At 53.3% G+C, this 19,845-nt stretch overlaps 2 protein-coding genes across 3 annotated transcripts in view; one reads left to right on the top strand and one right to left on the bottom strand.

Annotated features, from left to right (window-relative positions):
• Window positions 1-332, bottom strand: part of MECR (mitochondrial trans-2-enoyl-CoA reductase) — a 39,063-nt gene extending 38,731 nt beyond the window's left edge. The window contains exon 1 of the mRNA XM_060140806.1: window positions 39-332. The gene's annotated coding sequence lies outside the window, so the exon portion shown is untranslated. The remainder of the gene's footprint in view (window positions 1-38) is intronic.
• Window positions 1-19,845, top strand: part of PTPRU (protein tyrosine phosphatase receptor type U) — an 83,473-nt gene that overhangs the window by 1,827 nt on the left and 61,801 nt on the right. For both annotated transcript variants that reach the window (XM_060140802.1, XM_060140801.1), the window contains exons 2-3: window positions 16,045-16,176; window positions 19,155-19,426. In XM_060140802.1, coding sequence (XP_059996785.1) covers window positions 16,045-16,176; window positions 19,155-19,426 — 404 coding nt within the window. The remainder of the gene's footprint in view (window positions 1-16,044; window positions 16,177-19,154; window positions 19,427-19,845) is intronic.

The following is a 19,845-nucleotide window of genomic DNA, read 5'->3' as shown; positions in this document are numbered from 1 at the left end:
CGATGCCTCCCCTGGGGCGGGGGTGGCCGGTCCCTTACCGGTGGTGGCCTCGGCACCCCTAGCCCCTCCAGTTGGGCGGCTTCAGCCTGGTACCTGGGGCGCTGAGTAACGGGGAGACGCCCCAGACGGGTACCCGAGCCAAGACACGGGCAGAAGCACGTCGGCCCCAGAGACTCCTTCAGGCCGCCGGTCTCGGAGAACTGGCCTCTCCCGATCGCGTTCGCTGCCCCGCTGCTCCCTCCGGCCCCTCGGGCGGAGCTCCCTGGGCACCTGCAGCCGCCCCGGCCACTGGCTCTGAGCTCTGCCGGGCCCAGCGGTCCCAGGCCATCGCGCACAGCTTTAGCTTTGACCGCTTGGTGCCCGAGAGGACGCCTAAGGCGGCCTCCCTCCTTATCCTCCCCCAATCCCTCCCCCTGTCCTGCAGCAACTTTGTCCCCCTCCCCCACCCTGAGATCAAACCAAGGGTACATGCTCCCCCATCCCTGCCACCATCATCTTGATTCCAAGAACCCTCAGGTGCCCTAGCTCCTGCCAGTAGGGGAGACTGTCAAGGACTGAGGTTTGGGAGTGAGATCTTGAGTGGGTTACTTCCATTCTTGGGGCCGCCGTTTCCTCATCTGCCCCATGGGCTTCATAATGAAGGTGTATGGTACTTGGTAGATTGTAAACTAAAGCTCTGTTTGTGAGTGCCAGGGAACAAAAGATGGTTTTGAGGACTGCTACAGAGGCAGAGACTGTGATTTGAAGCCAGAGGGACCTGGGTGCAAGTCTGTCTCTGCCACATGCTGTCCCTGTGACCTTGGGCAAGTCACTTCACTTCTACAGTTCCTGGCACCTGTAGCTATTACTGTTGAGCTTAATTCAGAAGCCCTTAGTAGAAGGGGTGTGATCTCCCCTTGTCCCCACGTTGATTAGAGTCAGCCCAGCTCCCTGAAGGCCTCCTGAGTCTCCCTCCCTCCAAAGGGTGGGTGGTGATGTCTCTGAGCCATGCAAATCTGGCAGTAATTTATTCTGCTGCGTTCTAGCTCATTTTGTCCTTTTGGTTGCTGGAGTTGTGGACAGCAGGAATGAGGGAGAGGCTGCCCAGTGGTTTCAGGTTGGGCAATAAAGGCTTGTCTGGGCAGCTGGCCCTTCTCCCTGGGGGTGGGGGAGGGACACAGCAGGAAGATGTGTGAGTGGCCAGAGTCGGGGGTGGGTGCTGAGCTCCTGGACGGCCTCCGTCCTAGCTCTGGTGTCAGGGAAGATCCAGGGGGACACCCTGCTTGCTCCAGGCATGCTGCCATCCTTCCATGCCTTCATCAGCTAAGCTAGAATGGGGTGGGTGGTGGCTTTTCATGCAGGGCTGGGTTAGTTAGAGTTGCTGGGGTACCTTGTGCCCTCCTTCGTCTTTTAACCCCCTCCCTCCTCCAAGCTGCTCTCCCTACATCCTGATGCATCCTACCTTTATGCCATCTCAGGATCTCTCTCATCTGTCCCCTTCTCTCCATCCTCATCCATCTTTCACAGGCAGGAAGGCTCCAGCCTCTTCCTCCACCCCTCCCTCCATAGTGTAAGGGATCTTCCTAAAACACATGTTTGAAACCTTGGTTTGAAACCCTTTGAAGGCTCCCCATTACCTCCTGGGTTAAGTCCCTCCCGCTATGTCCTCTTGCCTGCTCTAACCCTTGCCTGCCTGTCCAGTCCCATCAGCTTTGCACTACTTGCCTTGCATCCTATGCTGTGGCCAGTCTAACCCACTTACTAATACCCGCTAAATGTCCACTCCTGCCGTCTCCTCTCTGGGCCTTTGCACAAGCTATATTTTCTCCCCAGAACTCTCTAACTCAACCTCTTCACTGGGTGATCTCCTGCTCCTCCTTAGGACTTTAGGTTAGACATCACCTCCTCTCGGAAGCCTTCCTTGGTTACTCCCCCTTCTAGCCCAAAAAGGGAGGGTGGGGGTTGATTAGGGTTTTCCATAACACCGTAATTATTGTAATTACAGTTTATTTGTCCTTTCTCCCTTACATGAGCTCTGTGGGGACAGGGACTGGGTATTTAGTTTCCTTCTGAATCTTTAGTGCCAGGTACAAGGCCTGGCCCACTCCTGCTGAGTAAATACACCCAGCATGAAAGAATGAGTGATGTCCCGTGGGTCAGGTTCTGAGCCGGAGATGCCAGATGGGGGCGCACTGACTCCACTGAAAGTAGAGATTACAGATAATAGGTTTCCCTCCAGGAATCTGGAAAATTCTGCTGGGGGATGGTGTGTGTGAAAAGGCCATGCAGAGAGTGTTGTCTGGGAGCTGTGAGTTGGAGAGGTCAACTCTCTGCCTGCCAGCCCCTCCCCCCAGCCACCGTCCTCTGAGCCCCACCCCCACTGCCCTTGCCCCCCAGCAGCTGGCAGGGCCTGTCCGGCCCCTGGTCTCAGCTCTTTGTGCTGGAGGTTCGGCAGTTGGTGAGAGGCATTGAGTCCCAACTGTCAGTCTGAGCGTCTGGGGAGGAGGGGAGGGCCCTGCGGCAGGAGGGCAGACTCTGTCCTCTGTCTCAGCCTCTGTCCTGGCTGCCTGTGAGCCCAGGAAGGGAGGAGAGCTGCCCCCTGTGTTGACCCCTGCAGGTGGGGTTCGGGGAGGAGGCTGAGGTGTGTGCAGGTGTGATTCTGACATCTGGGCAGTCAGAGTGTGTGTGTGTGTGTGTGTGTGTGTGTGTGTGTGTGTGTGTGTGTGTGGTTCTGATGGTATGATTGCAGCCTGGGGCACAGGACACATGTGTGGCTTCTCAGGGAGTCTAGCCATCTGGTTACCCTGTGTGGCAGGATCTGAACTTGGAGTAAGGAGGCGACAAGCTGGTCTGAACCTGGGGAGCCTGATGCTGGGGTGTCTGGGTATCCAAGTGTCAGATTCCAGGAGTTTGGGGGTGGAGCTATTTGGGTGGGTGGTGTCTCAGGTTCTGGGTGTGGGTGTCCCAGTGCCAGGATGTGGGAGGAACTGGGTGTGTCAACATAAGGATATCCCAGTGTCTCTGGATCTGGAGGTGGGTGTATCCAGGTGTCTGGGAGTCCTCAGGTTAATGGGTGTGTGGGAGTGTAGCCGTGTTGTGTCCAGCTGTGGGGCTGCCCAGGCTGCCTGGGTGTCTGGGTGTGGGTACCCAAGTGTCCGGGTGTGGGGTATCTATGTATCCAGCAGTGGGGTGTGCATGCATTGGAGTACCCAGGTGTTTGTGAGTTTGGCTGTGGGGTGCCCTGTGGTCTGTGTGTCTATTTGTATATTTAGGTGTCTGCGTCTCCTGGAAAGGGATATGCATGTTTGGGTGGGGAGTGTCCCGGTGACCGTGCGCAGCTATGGACCAGGGACTGGGGCTGTGCTAGGTCAGCCTGTGGCACTGCCTTCCCTGGGGCTTGCCTTCTCCCCTCCCTACAGCTGCCAGAGGGTGCTGCCACTGGAGCAGACCCCAGTGGTTCTGCCTCTCTATGGTTCGTCATTCTAGAGCTGTGTTATCCAATAGAACTTTCTAAAATGATGGAAATGTTCTCTACCTGCTCTCTTCAGTATGGTGGCCACTTACATGTGGCCACTTAGCTACAGTTCATTAAAATAAACATTCGGTCCCTCAGTCTCACCAGCCAGATTTCAAGTCCTTGAGAGTCGCCTGTTGCTAGTAGTTATGGAATTGGTCAGTCTGTGAAGGTAGAGAGCATTTCCATCACAGCAAAAAATTCTATAGACAGTGATGGTCTAGAGGTGCAAGGCCTACAGCATCTTTAGTGAGGCCTGGACACCTCAAGGAGTGGATGGCCTGTCGCTCAGTGGCCACTGAAGAAGGTTTTGCTGAATCCATGTCCCCTTCTCTCCAGCCGCATCATTTCTTGCCTGGACGATTGCAGCAGCCCCCTCCTTGGTCTCCATTCTGCCATTAGTGCTTCTCCCACCCCGGGATCTGAATGACCTCACAGGCAGGCATAGGATCCTGCCACTCCCTTGTGCTAAGCTGCAGACTCTCCAGCACGCTGGGACCAAAGCCTAACATGGCAGATGAGGCCCCGTATGACCCAGCCTCTGCTTTCCATGACAGCTTCATGTTTATGCCTCTCCTCCCCGACCCCACTCCCCACGTCCACCTTATGATCCAGGCTCACCAGGCCAATGTTGGTCCCAGAACCTGCCGGGCCCTTTCACGCCTCTCTGCCTTTGCACGTGCTGTGCCTTCTGCCGAGAACACCACTCCCACCCGTCTTGCTTCCTGGAGGCCTGGCTACTCGCTCAGCCTTCAGAAGTCCAGCTCTGATGTCACTTCCCCAGGAAAGCCTTCCCAGACGCCAGCCGACACGGCTGGCCAGGTTTCTCCCACCACGCACGTGTGTCAGTGGGCTGCAGTGTTTTCCGTCTCCTTCCCCACTAGGCTGGGAGGAAGGGCTGGGCTGGGTCCTTGTCATCTCCCGTCCCCAGGGCCTTGTACATGGCATGTGCCTACTCAGTGTTTGCATCGATGTGGACCCCTGGGTACACAGGGAAGGCTCGGAGTGGGAGTGGAGCTGGGGCTCCAGAGGGCAGTCATGGTTGGGGGCCGGTGTCCCCCCTTGGCTGGCCCTGGGTGGGGCTGCCATTGCCTGAAGAATGGCTGGGGAGGACCCCTGGGGTTGACAACCCAGAAGGCAGCTGTTACTGGATGACTCAGGAGGTCTTGAGCGGATTCCCAGGGTGCAGACCCCAGGACCTGGTGGTGAATCTGAAGGGATGAAGAAAAGGGGGGCTTAGAGGGGTCCCTGAGGTTTGGGAGCTGAGTATAGGTGGAGAGGATGAAGGATTGGGATAGGGAAGTTGGGAAGGGGTGTTGGAGATATTTGATGAGTAGGATCACAGCTGGGGTGGAGTGACAACTTGGGGGTGGGGGACAACGGGGGGGATGGGAGATTACTTGCAATAAAGATATATCTGGGGGGTGGGAACAGCTGGGAATGAGGGGACAGGTGGTGTTGGGGGAACAACTGAGGGTTGGGGGACAGGTGAGGGATGGATAGAAGGGGGATATGGGACAGCTGATGGGGGATAAGAGGTGACAACTGGGAGGTATCAGAAACCTATCTGGACAGGACAGGTGGGTCTCAGCTGAGAGATTGGGAAATACATTGCTCAGGATGTGTCTATGTGTGTGTCTGCATGTGTGTACGTGTACACCCGTGTGGTTGTGCGTGTGTGCCTGTGTGTTTGTACCTAGAGTGTGGTGGTGAAGAGCATGGACTTGGGAGCCACACCATCTGGGTTCGAATCCTCACTCTACCACTGCTAGCCTTGTAACCCTTGGGCAAGTGACTTGACCTCTCTGGGCCTTTAGTGTTCTCATCTGTGAGATGGGGATAATAATGGAACGAACCCACTGCACGGGGTTGCTATGAGGATATATTTTATATACATACGTGTATCGTTTAGAGCAGGTTCTGGCCTGTAGTAAGCACTGTATGTGCTAAACTATTATTGAGGGTGTGTGTGTGTGCAGCACCCTGTGTGCTCAGAAAAGTTTGCTCTTGGCTTCTGATGAAACCAAGGCCTGGGAGGGGTGACGGTGGCTGGGAGCGCTGGAGTGACCGTCCAGGTCATTGGGTCTGGCTCGCCTCTCCCCCCAGGGCCTAATTAGGGCCTAATCCAATAGGTCTCCCTCTGCGTCTCTCTCTCGTCCTGCCCCACACTGCCTGTCCCTGGGCTGGGGGCCAGGGGATGTGCTTTAATTGTCCAAAAGCTTTTCAGCAGAATCTGAATTCATTGTTCCCCTGCCTGCGTGCTGGGGCCCTGCTCAGATAGAAATACCTGGACAATGTGCTCAGTTCTGGCTGTCTGCCCCACGGGTGGCAATGGCTTCATCCTGTGCCCTTGGAGAGTCCCTGGGGTGGAAGATGCTGGGAGTGGGAGGTGAGGTGGGGGGAAGCCCCCAGGGCAGATGAGGCCTCACCCCCAACCCATGGGGTAGCCAGCCCAGCCAGGCAGAGCTGTAGGCATAAGGGTTTCTGGGGGTCCCGGCTCCCCTGCTCTCCAGTGCATCATAGGGAGAAGCGTGCCACGTCTTCACCTCACACTAAGAACTGCTCTGCATCAAAGCCCCGGCCTGCTCTGGGTGTGTGCTCTCTGGGGAGTCCTGGACCCATCACCTCAGGACTGGGCCACTGCATTGCATCCTTGCACTGCACTGCATCTCAGCCCTATGCTGCATGGCTGCGCTGTGTGAGATTCCGCATTGCATTGGCTGTGTGGACTCTCCCGCGTGTCTGTATGCTCCACCCGCATTGTCCCGTTGTGCTGTGCCTCTGTTCTGCAGTTGTGCTGCCATTTGTGTGTTTGCGGCTCTTCTGTGCTGTGTGACTCTACTGGATGATGATGTTGTGTTGGGCTTGTGGACCCTCCTGGGACTGTGCATAGTCCCTGGCAACGCACCACTGCACTGTGCCAACAGATGCCGTGCTACCACGACACTGCATCTGCGTCACACGGCCCCTCTGTACTGCACTGCATTGTTGTAGTGGGCATCTGCACTGCATCGGGCATGGCCAGGCACAGCCTGTCTGCAGTCCACCGTCGCGCTGTACAAACACAGTGCCCCTTTGCCCGGCACAGCACTTCTGTCCCACTGCTTCACTGCACTGCACTGGAGATGCGCATCTCCTGGCCCAGCCCATCATACTGTACCACTGCCGCTGTAACGCCACCCTCTAGGTTATCTCACCCTGTACGGCCACTGAGGTGTCAGCTGGTGTCCTTCCCCAGGTTTCTGTTGGCAGCCCCAGTTGAGCAGCATCTTTGTTTCAAGTGGCCTCACTGCAGTGTTCCTCTGGCCCCCACTGCTCACTGCCCGAGGAGTCGGTAGCTACACTGCAGCTTGAGGCCATTCTGTTGGGCTCGGGACTGGCGTGGGTTTTTGCAGGCATTACCTTTGCAAGTAGCCGGCGTCTGTGCACTGCACACGGTCACTGTCCTGGGCCTCTACCCTGCACTATACCTGTTCACTGTTGGGTTGTGTGCGTTCTACTGGATTTCAAGATGCAGAGCTCTTGCACTGAATTCCCTGTTCCACATGGTGTCTTTACTACATTTCATTTTGGTGCCACTTTCTACCCCTGCTCTCCAGTCTACACTTACTGTACTCCTTGGGACTGTATCGAGCACCCAGCAATTCCTTCTGCACTGCACCACGTCTTTCTCTTCCCTATATCTCTGCATGTTCTGCATGCCTCCACTAGACATCCTTTCAGTGAGAATTCGTGGAGCGCCAACTATGTCCAAGCCTAGTGAGGCTTGGACATACCCCCTCGGTGTTCCTGCATACACCTATCCCTTGGTGCTGAGCGCCAGCCCAATGTACCACTAAGTGCTCACTGCTGCACTGTGCCTCTGTGCAGCTCTGGGTCGTGGCCACGATGGATGGGGCACCTCTCCACTGCATCATGGCACCGACCAGTCCTGCCATGCTGTGCCAGGTGTTGTGTGGGGGTCTGGGTACACTTCTCTGCTCCCCTGCATTGTATAACTGCGTTCCACCTCTGTACAGTGGAGCTGCTGCATTGCACCCGCAACACACCACACCGCAGCCACGTAGCCCTCTCTTGCCACGGGACTGTTAGAAAGTCCAGATCTTTGCACTGCATGTGTTCGTTCACAGCCCTCTGCCTCTCTACGCTGCACTGTGTTTTTATATGACACACGGTGTCTGCACTACAGGGGTCTGTGTACCCTTTGCCCGCTGTACCTCTGCAAAGAACAACCCTCCGTTCAGCCCTTTGCCTCTGTATGGAGTCTGGCCCCGCCCTGTGCCTTCCCCTTACACTAACAACATGGCAGCCCTGCTGCTAACTCTGGGATTTGCTGGGCATATTGATCCGGGAGATGGGGAGTGGCCGAAGTTTCCCCTGCTGTAGTCGGCTTCCTTCTATTCTCAGTAGAGATGGAGGGCTGTTGGCATCGCTGGGTTCTGTACTGGCTCCTGTAGGGGATATCAGCTCAGCTTTCTCTCCCTGTGGCCTGGCCCTGGGTGTTCGTGGTTGCAGCTCTCCTGAATGCGGGGTGATTAAAAGGTGGGCATATTGCTGCCAGCCCTGCCCTTGTTAATTGTGCATCAATTATTCAGGGCTCTGGAGGGCAGCTCGGGGGAGCCCTAGCCAAGGTCTGGTTGTGTTGATCTGGGCCAGGAGAGCAGTGAAGTGGGCTGGGCCAGGTCTCTGGGCTGGCGTCATGGTCCTTGAGCCTGGATCAGACTAGCTGGGATCATGGGGTTGATCAGTCCAGCCACTGTTGGCGTTCTACTATACACGGGGCTTGGGGATGGGGCTCAAGGGCATTAAGAGACAGTCTCTGATCTCAAGAAGGGAGGAGGTAGGGGTTAGACAGGCCTGAGGTGGAGCTGTTATTGTGGTGGAGAACATGGGATGGGGCTGGGTTGGGCAGGAATGTCCAAGGGTGAGCCTGTGTTGGTTCTAGGGTTGGGTTGGGCTACCTAGAAAGGGAGTGTGGCTTCAGATGATGAAATAGACCGGTGTTATCCTTGGGGTTGTATTTGGGTTCCCCAGGCAAGGGTTGGGGCTATGCCAGGGGTTGGGTATGATGCCAGCCCCTAAATTTGTAATCTGTTGGGAGGAGTTTTGTTTCTCCTGGGACCGTCCCTTGGGAACTGAATGTTCTGTTGACAAACCAAAGGGAACAAAAATCTCATTGCAAACAGCCTCTGTTTACCTAGGGTCTTCGGAAAACACTGATGGTGGCTGGCAGCCACACTTGGCACAGAGCACCATTCCCTGTCTGGTGGCGAGGAAGTCTGGTGCTTCCATGCTTGTGGTGCCCACGTGCACACGCGTGCACGCTCACGCACACACGCACGCACGGCTCCCCTCTACCTGCCGTGTACACTCACCTCCCCCTTAGGCACATGCTTCCTGCTGAATGTGCCCATATATCTCTGCAGATAAACGTACAGCCACACACCCACCACTTCACAGCACAGTGCCTGAGGGACCTACACTGTGAGAGCCACACTCACCCTCACCTCTCCCCTATAGTATCTCTCTCTACCTTCAAGTTATTTTTGCCCACATACATGCTCACACGAATGGAATCAGAATTCTAGAGGTGGAACAGCCTTAGAGGTCACCAAGGTCCCCATTCTCATTTCATAGGTGAGGAAGCAGGGCTTCGGAGAGGACAAGCCACCTGCCCAGGGTCACACAGGAAGTTAGAGGCTCAGCAGGAATTAGATCCAGGCCTTCTGCTTCCCAGTCGAGTACTCATAAGTCAATACCAGGCTATCAGTCTCACAGCCATGTACATGTGTACGCACGCGCGCACACACACACACACACGCACACACGCACACAGGTCTGCATATGGAAGTACAAGCATATGGAGGGGTGGAGACCCTCACTCCAGGGAGACCCCCTCCCGCACTCTGGCTCCTCCTGCAGAGGTTGCTTTGCCCCTTACATCACCCCATCCGGAGCCCAGCCGGATGTGGATAAACCATCATCCTGCCTTCCCAAATTGTGGCTGACGGTTGCTCAGGCAACCGCCTGCCAGATTGTGAAGATTAGCTGAGGAATGTAGCTGGGCCAGTTTGAGCCGAGTCTGGGGGAGCTGCTGGGGGTCCTGGGTTGATTCAGCCCACCCTCTCAGGGAGGCCCTGGCAGAGATGGCGTACCCACGGAGGGGTCTGGTTTTCTCCCTGTCCCCAGCCCAGCTGACTGTGTCCCCAAGGCTTAGACGAGGCTGGGGGGAGAGAGTGTGTGTATGTGAACACTCTGTGTGTGTCTGTGTGTGTTGTGCATCTCTGTCGGTGTGACTGGAGCGCGTGCCATTTGCATCCAGGATGGGGACTTGAGGCCCCTTCCTCACCAGTTCCTGACATCTGACTCCAGACCCCTTGATGACTTGTCCTACTTCTGATCCTACAGTGTTGTCTGGAGAAGCCACCTGCCCTCCTCATTGCTTATAGGATGTGTCACTTGTCTCATCTGAATCCAGGTGCTTCTCTGCTCAAATACCTAATATGGTTTCCCCCCTTAAAATGAGGCTGGACTTCTCACCCTGGCACTTGGCTGTCCGTGATCTGGCCTCAGCCTCCTTCCCTCCCATCTTATCTACCATTGTTTGGCCAGTCTGGGCTCCTCTCTGGGCCCTGGACCAACTGTGTTACTCATTACCTTCCTTCGCTCCTGCTGGGCCCTTTACCTCAGATGCCCCTCTCTCCATCTTTACTGGCCAGAATGGTACCTATCCTTCCATCCCTCTGCTCAGATGCACCCACCTCCAGGAAGCCTTCCCCCTGTACCCACCCTCCTCCCCGGACTCCCCTTGTGGTCTTGACCCTTCTCTGCTTTGTCTCATTCCCTTACCTCCACTCAGACTAGGAGGTCCTTGAGGGCAGAGCAGAGTCTTAACCATTCTTGTGCCTCTACTAGTGCCAACCTGGGGCCTGCTTTGTACTGTCAGTGAATGAATGTCCAATGAGTGGAACCGAATTTGTACATGTGGCCAACAGAATACCAGGGCCTTGCTTTGTTTGTGCCTAGTCTCCTTGAATAAAGATAGGTGGTGTAATTTCCACTAAGATCAGGAACAAGACAAGGTTGCCCACTCTCACCACTCTTATTCAACATAGTTTTGGAAGTTTTAGCCACATCAATCCGAGAAGAAAAGGAAATACAAGGAATCCAAATCGGAAAAGAAGAAGTAAAGCTGTCACTGTTTGCAGATGACATGATACTATACATAGAGAATCCTAAAGACGCTACCAGAAAACTACTAGAGATAATCAATGAATTTGGTAAAGTAGCAGGATACAAAATTAATGCACAGAAATCTCTGGCATGCCTATACACTAATGATGAAAAATATGAAAGTGAAATTAAGAAAACACTCCCATTTACCATTGCAACAAAAAGAATAAAATATCTAGGAATAAACCTACCCAGGGAGACAAAAGACCTGTATACAGAAAATTATAAGACACTGATGAAAGAAATTAAAGATGATACAAATAGGTGGAGAGATATACCATGTTCTTGGATTGGAAGAATCAACATTGTGAAAATGACTCTACTACCCAAAGCAATCTACAGATTCAATGCAATCCCTATCAAACTACCACTGGCATTTTTCACAGAACTAGAACGAAAAATTTCACAATTTGTATGGAAACACAAAAGACCCCGAATAGCCAAAGCAATCTTGAGAACGAAAAACGGAGCTGGAGGAATCAGGCTCCCTGACTTCAGACTATACTACAAAGCTACAGTAATCAAGACAGTATGGTACTGGCACAAAAACAGAAATACAGATCAATGGAACAGGATAGAAAGCCCAGAGATAAAGCCACGCACATATGGTCACCTTATCTTTGATAAAGGAGGCAGGAATGTACAGTGGAGAAAGGACAGCCTATTCAATAAGTGGTGCTGGGAAAACTGGACAGGTACATGTAAAAGTACGTGATTAGAACACTCCCTAACACCATACACAGAAATAAGCTCAAAATGGATTAAAGACCTAAATGTAAGGCCAGAAACTATCAAACTGTTAAAGGAAAACATAGGCAGAACACTCTATGACATAAATGACAGCAAGATCCTTTTTGACCCACCTCCTAGAGAAATGGAAATAAAAACAAAAATAAACAAATGGGAACTAATGAAACTTAAAAGCTTTTGCACAGAGAAGGAAACCATAAACAAGACGAAAAGACAACCCTCAGAATGGGAGAAAATATTTGCAAATGAAGCAACTGACAAAGGATTAATCTCCAAAATTTACAAGCAGCTCATGCAGCTCAATAACAAAAAAACAAACAACCCAATCCAAAAATGGGCAGAAGACCTAAATAGACAGTTCTCCAAAGAAGATATACAGATTGCCAACAAACACATTAAAGAATGCTCAACATCATTAATCATTAGAGAAATGCAGATCAAAACTACAGTGAGATATCATCTCACACCAGTCAGAATGGCCATCATCAAAAAATCTAGAAACAATAAATGCTGGAGAGGGTGTGGAGAAAAGGGAACACTCTTGCACTACTGGTGGGAATGTGAATTGGTACAGCCACTATGGAGAACAGTATGGAGGTTCCTTAAAAAACTACAAATAGAACTACCATATGACCCAGCAATCCCACTACTGGGCATATACCCTGAGAAAACCATAATTCAAAAAGAGACATGTACCAAAATGTTCATCGCAGCTCTATTTACAATAGCCAGGAGATGGAAGCAACCTAAGTGCCCATCATCGGATGAATGGATAAAGAAGATGTGGCACATATATACAATGCAATATTACTCAGCCATAAAAAGAAACGAAACTGAGTTATTTGTAGTGAGGTGAATGGACCTAGAGTCTGTCATTCAGAGTGAAGTAAGTCAGAAAGAGAAAGACAAATACCGTATGCTAACACATATATATGGAATTTAAGTAGAAAAAAAATGTCATGAAGAACCTAGGGGTAAGACGGGAATAAAGACACAGACCTACTAGAGAATAGACTTGAGGATATGGGGAGGGGGAAGAGTAAACTGTGACAAAGTGAGAGAATGGCATGGACATATATACACTACCAAACGTAAAATAGATAGCTAGTGGGAAGCAGCCGCATAGCACAGGTAGATCAGCTCGGTGCTTTGTGACCACCGAGAGGGGTGGGATAGGGAGGGTGGGAGGGAGGGAGACGCAAGGGAAGAGATATGGGAACATATGTATATGTATAACTGATTCACTTTGTTATAAAGCAGAAACTAACACACCATTGTACAGCAATTATACTCCAATAAAGATGAAAAAAAAAAAAGATAGGTGGTATAAATCCCAGCTTCTGGGACTTAAGATGTGGCCTTGAGCAAGCCACCTCATCTCTCTGTGCCTCGGTGTCCATCTGTAAAATGGGAATAATAATAGTACTGAGCTTGTGAGTTATTATGAGGAATCAGTGGCACAAGGGGTCATGGTGGTAAGTGGCAGCCCTCTTGTGATGGCGTTGATGTGTGTGTGCATGTCTGTGCCCACGTCTGTGTTGATGGAGTCGAGAGGTATTCTCTGACCGTTCTTGCTCTCAACACAAAGTCTGGTCTATTTTTTTCTCCCCTGGGCTGGCGGCCCCTAGCAGGAGTTGAGTCTCTAGTAGAAGTGGGGACTTGGCGTTGGGACTCCTAGCTCCTGAGCCATCCAGCCTGGAGGTGATGGGGCTTTTCCCAGGATCCAGGAGGGCTGATTGTTCCCATCCCAGGGTGAGCTGGGGAGCAGATGAGGGTGGGGCTCACCTTGGAGAACTTGGCCCCGGAGATGTTACCCCCTGAAGGCTGTGGCTGGAATGGGCCTGGCCCAGAAACACAGGGCTGGGGATGGGCATGGATCAGGGAGAGGGAATCATTCTACCTCCAGAAGGGCGTACTCTGGATGGGAATGGTCAGCCGGGGAGATCACCCTGGCTTGGGACAGGTGCAGGACTTCCGTTTTGACGGAAGTCAGGGGTCACTCTGGACATGGTCAGCTGGTCTGGGCTCAGTCAGTCAGTCTGGTGGTCATTCTGGTCAAAGTCAGATGGTCTGGTGGTCATCTGGATGATGATGGGCCACTCTGGCTCAGGTCTATCTGTCTGGGGGTCAACTGACCTGCATCAGGCAGTCTCAGGGTTACTCTGGCCAAGGTCAGATGGTCTGGGGGTCCCTCTGACCAGGTCAGTCAGGCTGGGAGTCCTGGAAGCTCACTTTGCCTGGCTCAGAATGGACGGGAGGAAGCCAAGGAGCTGGCATTCCCAGGCTCGCCGCAGGGCCATGGGTGAGACATCTGGGGCAGCTGCCTTGTTACTTGAGAAGGAACAGGAAGGACCTGAGCCCCAGCGAGACTCTAGATCCTGGGGTTCCCTTTCTGGTAATTTGGAGGCTCAGGGAGGCCTTGGCTAAGACCCTCAGGCACAGACTCAGCTCAGGCTGAATGAAGTCAGCTGTCCCCTCCTCCAGGAAGCCCTCCCTGATCATCCCTACTAGCTATGTTCTCTCTTCGTGCTGTGCTATGGATCATTTTCTAAGGGGAGAGCCGAGGCCTCCCCAGCACAGATGGGGTTAAAACCCACCTCCACAGGTCATAGGGCACATGCTGACCAGGGGTCTTCACACAATGAGGCAAAGAGCTCAGCCAACGTCCTGCCCCAGCTCTGGAGAGAGGCTGCTGTTATTTCATCCCATCCACCTGGTGCCAGCCTTGTGCTCACCTTTTACTGTTTTACACTCTGACGGGGTCCATAAAGAGGAAAGGGAGACTCCCCCGCTCCCAACAGTGGCAAGCCCCTTGTGCCTGGCTGTGCATTTCGAGATGCTGCTTCACATGATCCGCGAAAACCTGGAGAAGTCCTTGCTGCAGATGAAACAGCAGAGCCTCCTGAAAGTGAGGCCACCAGCAGTGCGTGCAGATGCCCACCGTTGTGCCTGGCACATGGCACTCACTCCCCAGTTACTCTCTGTTTCTTGCCCCTCCTCTTCTTGAGGCTGGGAAGCAGCTAAAACTTGCTCCTTCTCATAGTGAAGGCTTTTCTGGTGAGAAATGTGGACTTTGGCCTCTGACCGCCATGGATTCAAATCCTGCTTCTGTTACTCAGGTGGCTCAGGTGGAACAGGTGCAGAGCTGCTATCTCCTGAGTGCTTGCATGTGCTAGGCATTGTGCTAAGTGGACCCCCGCACTGAAACCTCAACAACTCCACTTGTGGGTGGGGAAACTGAAGATGAGAAAGGATCACCACCACAGGGCTGGCAAAGTGCAGAGTCAAGGTTCAATCCCGAGTCTGTCTGATGCCAAAGCCCACTTGCTTATCTACCACCGCATACTGTGGGTGAATTCCTTCACCCCTCAGAGCCTCAGTCACCTCATCTGTCAAGTGGGGAGAAGTACCAGTGGCTGATAGGCACCCAGGACAGGGCCTGGCATGATTTGTGCCTGCTTCCTCGCCACTTGTCCATGCATTTGCCCGGGTCTCAGACGCCTTCATTTACCCCTGATGGGGCTCCAAACACTAAGGTTCAGGAGTGAGTGCGGGGACCTGTTTGCAGTTACTTTCTGAACCAGTGGTGTTCTCAAGTGTATTATGTCCAACTCAGGGCGTTGATGAGCCAGCTAAGATATATGAACCTCATTACCAACCAAAGGACTCACATCCATTTCAATCCCCGCCATATTTAAACTATGTATATTGGCTCCAAATCATGGGAATTTGCTTCCTCTAGTCATATGTGTCCTCAGTCCACACATGACCGTTTTGCCTGCCACATTCCTGCAGGCAGAGACCTCAGTTAGGTGACTTTGGGTAATGTGCATCGCTTAAGCCTATCTGTCAAGTAGGAATAAGTACAGTAGTGGTACCTCCTTAGAAGGCGAGGCCTAAATGGGAATCCACGCTTAAATCATTTAGCACTGTGCAGGGCTTGTCGGAAGCCTGATGTCATCAGTGGACATTGTTCTTATTTTTAAGGAGATACCATCAGGGCTGACTTAGGGCATTCATGACCCTGCCAGTCCTGGGGCCCACTGTCTGTCCTCTCTGCAAAGATGGAGGGGCAGGTGATGGAACACTGACCAGCAGTCAGCAGATCTTGGTCCAAACCCCACCTCTGTCATTAACCTGCTGTGTGACCTTAAGGAGGTCACAGCCTCTTTGGGCCTCAGTTTCCTCATCTGTAAAGTGGGGATAATTCTAGCTTTGATTTCACGAGTTGTTGAGAGGCTTTAATGGATAGTAATGATAACTGGCTTTTGTTGAGGAGGGTCTTTGATTGGTGGTTGAGCAGTGGGAGGTCCTGGGGAGTACTGGGGGGGTGGGCAATGTGGGGAGGTCTTGGCATTGGGAGGAGACAATGAAAAGAAGGAGAGGGTGGGGGAGGGAGTGTTTGGTTAGAGGGAGGGAGCAGTGGGGGGAGGGCTTGAGGAGACGGAGGGGATGAGGGTGGGCCTGGGTAGGAAGGGACAGTGCGGGGCACCTAGAGGGTAGCCCCAGGAGCCCTTCTGGCCAGCAGCCCGGCTCTAGCCTGGGCTAAGCAGGCCCTTCCCTCACAGCCGGCTGCACCTTCGAGGAGGCGAGTGACCCAGCAGTGCCCTGTGAGTACAGCCAGGCCCAGTATGACGACTTCCAGTGGGAGCAAGTGAGGATCCACCCTGGCACCCGGGCTCCTGCGGACCTGCCTCATGGTGAGCCTACTCTCAGTCACCATTCCCCCTTCATCTCCTTCCAGGGGCATGCTACCCACCTGCTGTGTTACCTTGGGTGCACTGCCTAATCTTTCTGGGCCTCCATCTGCTTTGGCATCTGTAATGACACAGATGACACTGTGAATATGGAGCTCTCTGGACCCTGACCAATTGTGTACCTCAGGTAGTTTTACCTGTAAAATGGGTGCAGGTTCAAGTAATCAAAGACCCTTACAAACTGTAAGATAAAGCCCACCTCCCATTACTCCTATGGCAGCTTAGTTCAGGATCCACCTTACTCCTGCCAGGTCTTCCTAAATCCTCCACCTTCAGGGAGGCTCTCTTCTCCCTGTGAGCCTCTGAGTCCTGGTCTCCCAGGCTTGAAGATGCTGACAGAGCAGTAACCTTGGGGGCTGCATGTGTGTAAAACCTTTCTGCCTCTGCCCCTTTCTTCCTGGATCTTTCCCGACTTCTGCCCTGCCCTGCCCCTGTTTCAGGATGGGGAATATTTGGCGGCGTGAACACTGGACTGAGAGGAGACTAATTATGTAGATTGTAGTCCTGGCCTTCTACCCTGATGATGGCCTTTAGTGCACTGGTTCCAGAGTCATGAAGGCTGGGCTTCAGATCTTTGCTTCATCACTTTACCATCTGTGTGACTTTGGGCAAGTCACCTAACTTCTCTGAGCTTCCATTTCCTTAACTATAAAATGGAGAGCACAATAATCCATTTCATAGGATTATTAGATAATGCCTATAAAGTACGTAACATGGGGGTGGCATGTAAGGGTTCAATGAATGCTTAGATGCTATTGTTGGAGATATTTGAGGGGGTCCAACTACTAGCATCCCTCTTCACTGGGTACAGAAGCAACTGGGGATTAAGAAAAGGATAAGACAGGTGGAGACCAAGTTATCACCTTTGTTACTGATGAGGGCTGAGTCGGAGGACACAGCATAGTGCGAGGACCAAAAGGGCTTGCTGAGGGAACCCAGAATGGGACAGCCTATGGCCCCTCCCCTTTGCCCTGTCATAGTAGTGGGCCAGGGCCTTTGCTGCTCAGCTCACAGCATGGCCAAGATCGCATCTGCTGTCAAGAGTTTGTGGGAGGGGCAGCAAAGGTTCTCAGTGTGGGAGCAGGACTTGAAGCCAGCAGGAGAGAGGCCCTCCACGACCTGGCACAGGCAGCCTCCGCAGCCTGGGCTCCTGCCCCTCGCCTCGACTCCCGGAGGCCCCCCTGCCTCCCCTCTTCTGTGCATTTGCTCACACTGTGCCCTCCCTGGGGCATTCCTCTCTGCCTTCACAGGGCTTTCAGCTCCTTGTTTGACCACTGTCCTGGCAGGTATCAAAGTCTGACCTGTGTGACAGTGATCTGTCAAGGTGCCCACTGTGGCAGGGATGCTGAGCGGGCCGATTCCATATCCCCAGGGCCCAGCCTTGGCCTGGTACAGGTTAGCATTCGGGTACAGGTTGCTGATTTGAATTCACCTCTTACAGTCCTGACCACCCTGTGTGGGCTCTGCTTCTCTCTCTCCTCCACACAAGCAGAGACATACCCAGTGACAAAAGGGGGAGAGAAATGTTGTATGTAGTGTGGGCGTTGGGCTGGATCCTGGGGATGCAGTGGTGAGCCAGATGGACAGTCTCTCTGCTGTGTTGGTGCTCACATTCTGGGGAAGAGACTTGGAGGTGGAGAGAGGAGGAAGGAGGGAGATTCACACTCAGAGAGCAGGAGAGAGGAGAAGGAGGGGTGACAGGGATGAAGGGAGTAAATGGAAGAGAAGAGGAGGGATGCAGAGTGAGAAAAGACTAGGGAAGGGGAAGAGGCAAGAACAAAGTGTCAGTTTGAAAGGAGGAGAGAGACACGCCCACAGCTGCTCACAGGGAGAGGAGAGAGGATGGAGGAGTGGGCCAAGAGAGACTGTGCGGGGGCTGGGATGCGCCCCTTCCTGGGTGGGAATGGGGACCTGGAGTTTTGTTTACTACCCCACCAGGACTGATGCAGGAGCCGCCTTCTTCACAGGCTTCTGGCTCCCAGAGATGAATGCCGTTCCCTCCAGTGGAGTCCCTGGAGAGCCCGCCTGGAGCAGGGAGCCTCGTGGTTTGGGATCTGAATGGGCTTGTGTGGGCTGGCAGCCAGGCCTGGGAGGAGGTGGCCCTGGGTGGCTGCAGGCACCCCGTTAGCAGCTGCTGGGGCCTTCTCCCCACAGAAGGGAAGCCATAATCCCCCAGCCAGGTCCTGAGGAGTCCAGCCCCCTTTCCCCCACCACCCCTCTCCCCCACTCCCAGCATACAGCTTGGATCTCTGGGGCAGGGGCAGGGCTGCCTTTCTCCAGGTTTGAAATCAAGAGAGTTGTATCCCAGGAGTTTAGATTGAGGGGCTGGGGGCTGGAAGGGAAGTTAGAGCCCTTTCATTCCATCTCTGTTCTGTAAGTTCATTCAGCTTGCAGACCTGTGCTGGGGACACAGTGGAGCCCTGAGGCATCACAGGCTGGTGGGGAGAGCGGTACATACTTTATTAATGATCCAGGGGCCAGGAGAGACACCCATAGAGGGATGGAGAGGGAGGGCTTCAGAAGAGGTGGACTTTGAGGGCCTGTCATGTGCTGGACTCTTGACTCCTGAGATGAGTGTCCTAGTCCTTGCCTCCCAGGACAGCTCGGAATGTGGGGAAAGCTGTGGATTAGCACGAGCTTGGACTGGGGTCATAAAGGGCAAGGTGAGGAGCCAGAAAGGGGTTTTGGCACAGCCAGATTTGTGTGTTTTTTTGCTGCTCCAAGTCTTTACTTTGGGAAACAGATGCAGGGAAATGAAGGGACTTACCCAGTGAGTCAGAGCTGGGACCAGAACTCAGGCCGCTGACTCCAGATGGGTCCAAATGCCTGGAGTCCCTTGTTTCTGCCTCCTCCTCTGTGCCCACCTGACCCTGGTCCTCCCCTGAGTTCTCAGCTCCTGCCTCTTCCTCCTCTCTTTCCAGGCTCCTACTTGATGGTCAATGCTTCCCAGCATGCTCCAGGCCAGAGGGCCCATGTCATCTTCCAGAGTCTGAGTGAGAATGACACCCACTGTGTGCAGTTCAGCTACTTCCTGTACAGTCGGGATGGGCACAGCCCGGGCACTTTGGGCATCTATGTGCGTGTCAATGGGGGTCCCCTGGGCAGTGCCGTCTGGAATATGACTGGATCCCACGGCCGCCAGTGGCACCAGGCTGAGCTGGCTGTCAGCACCTTCTGGCCCAATGAATATCAGGTGGGCTGGGTTCAGTCTGCGGTCAGTCTGTGCTTGGGGGTGTGGGTAGAGGGGTGTCAGCATGAGATCAGAGTAAGCAAGTGGCCTAGGTTGGAATTAGTTTGTGTCAGCATCAGGAGTCAGTCTGTGGTCAGCATTGGGTTCTTCAGTGATGGTTCAGTCTGGTTCAGTGTCAGAGGTCATTGTTATTAGGAGTAGTTTATGGCTGGGGTCGAGGTGAGTTGGAATAGTGCTGACTTGGAAACCCTGTCTGGCTGGGAAGTTTTGTGGCTTGAAGGTAACAGTCCAGGATTGGGATGGAACCTCTGGCTTTGGCCTTGTTAGCTCTGGGTGCTGACACCCCTTTCCACAACAAGCTGGCTTGGTATGGAGGGTAACTGTGAGCTGGGCTGCTTGTTGAGGAGGATGGGGCTGGAGCA

Source organism: Lagenorhynchus albirostris, chromosome 2 (genome assembly GCF_949774975.1).
Source record: "Lagenorhynchus albirostris chromosome 2, mLagAlb1.1, whole genome shotgun sequence".
NCBI lineage: Eukaryota > Metazoa > Chordata > Mammalia > Artiodactyla > Delphinidae > Lagenorhynchus > Lagenorhynchus albirostris.
This window is presented reverse-complemented; position numbering and strand designations above follow the sequence as displayed.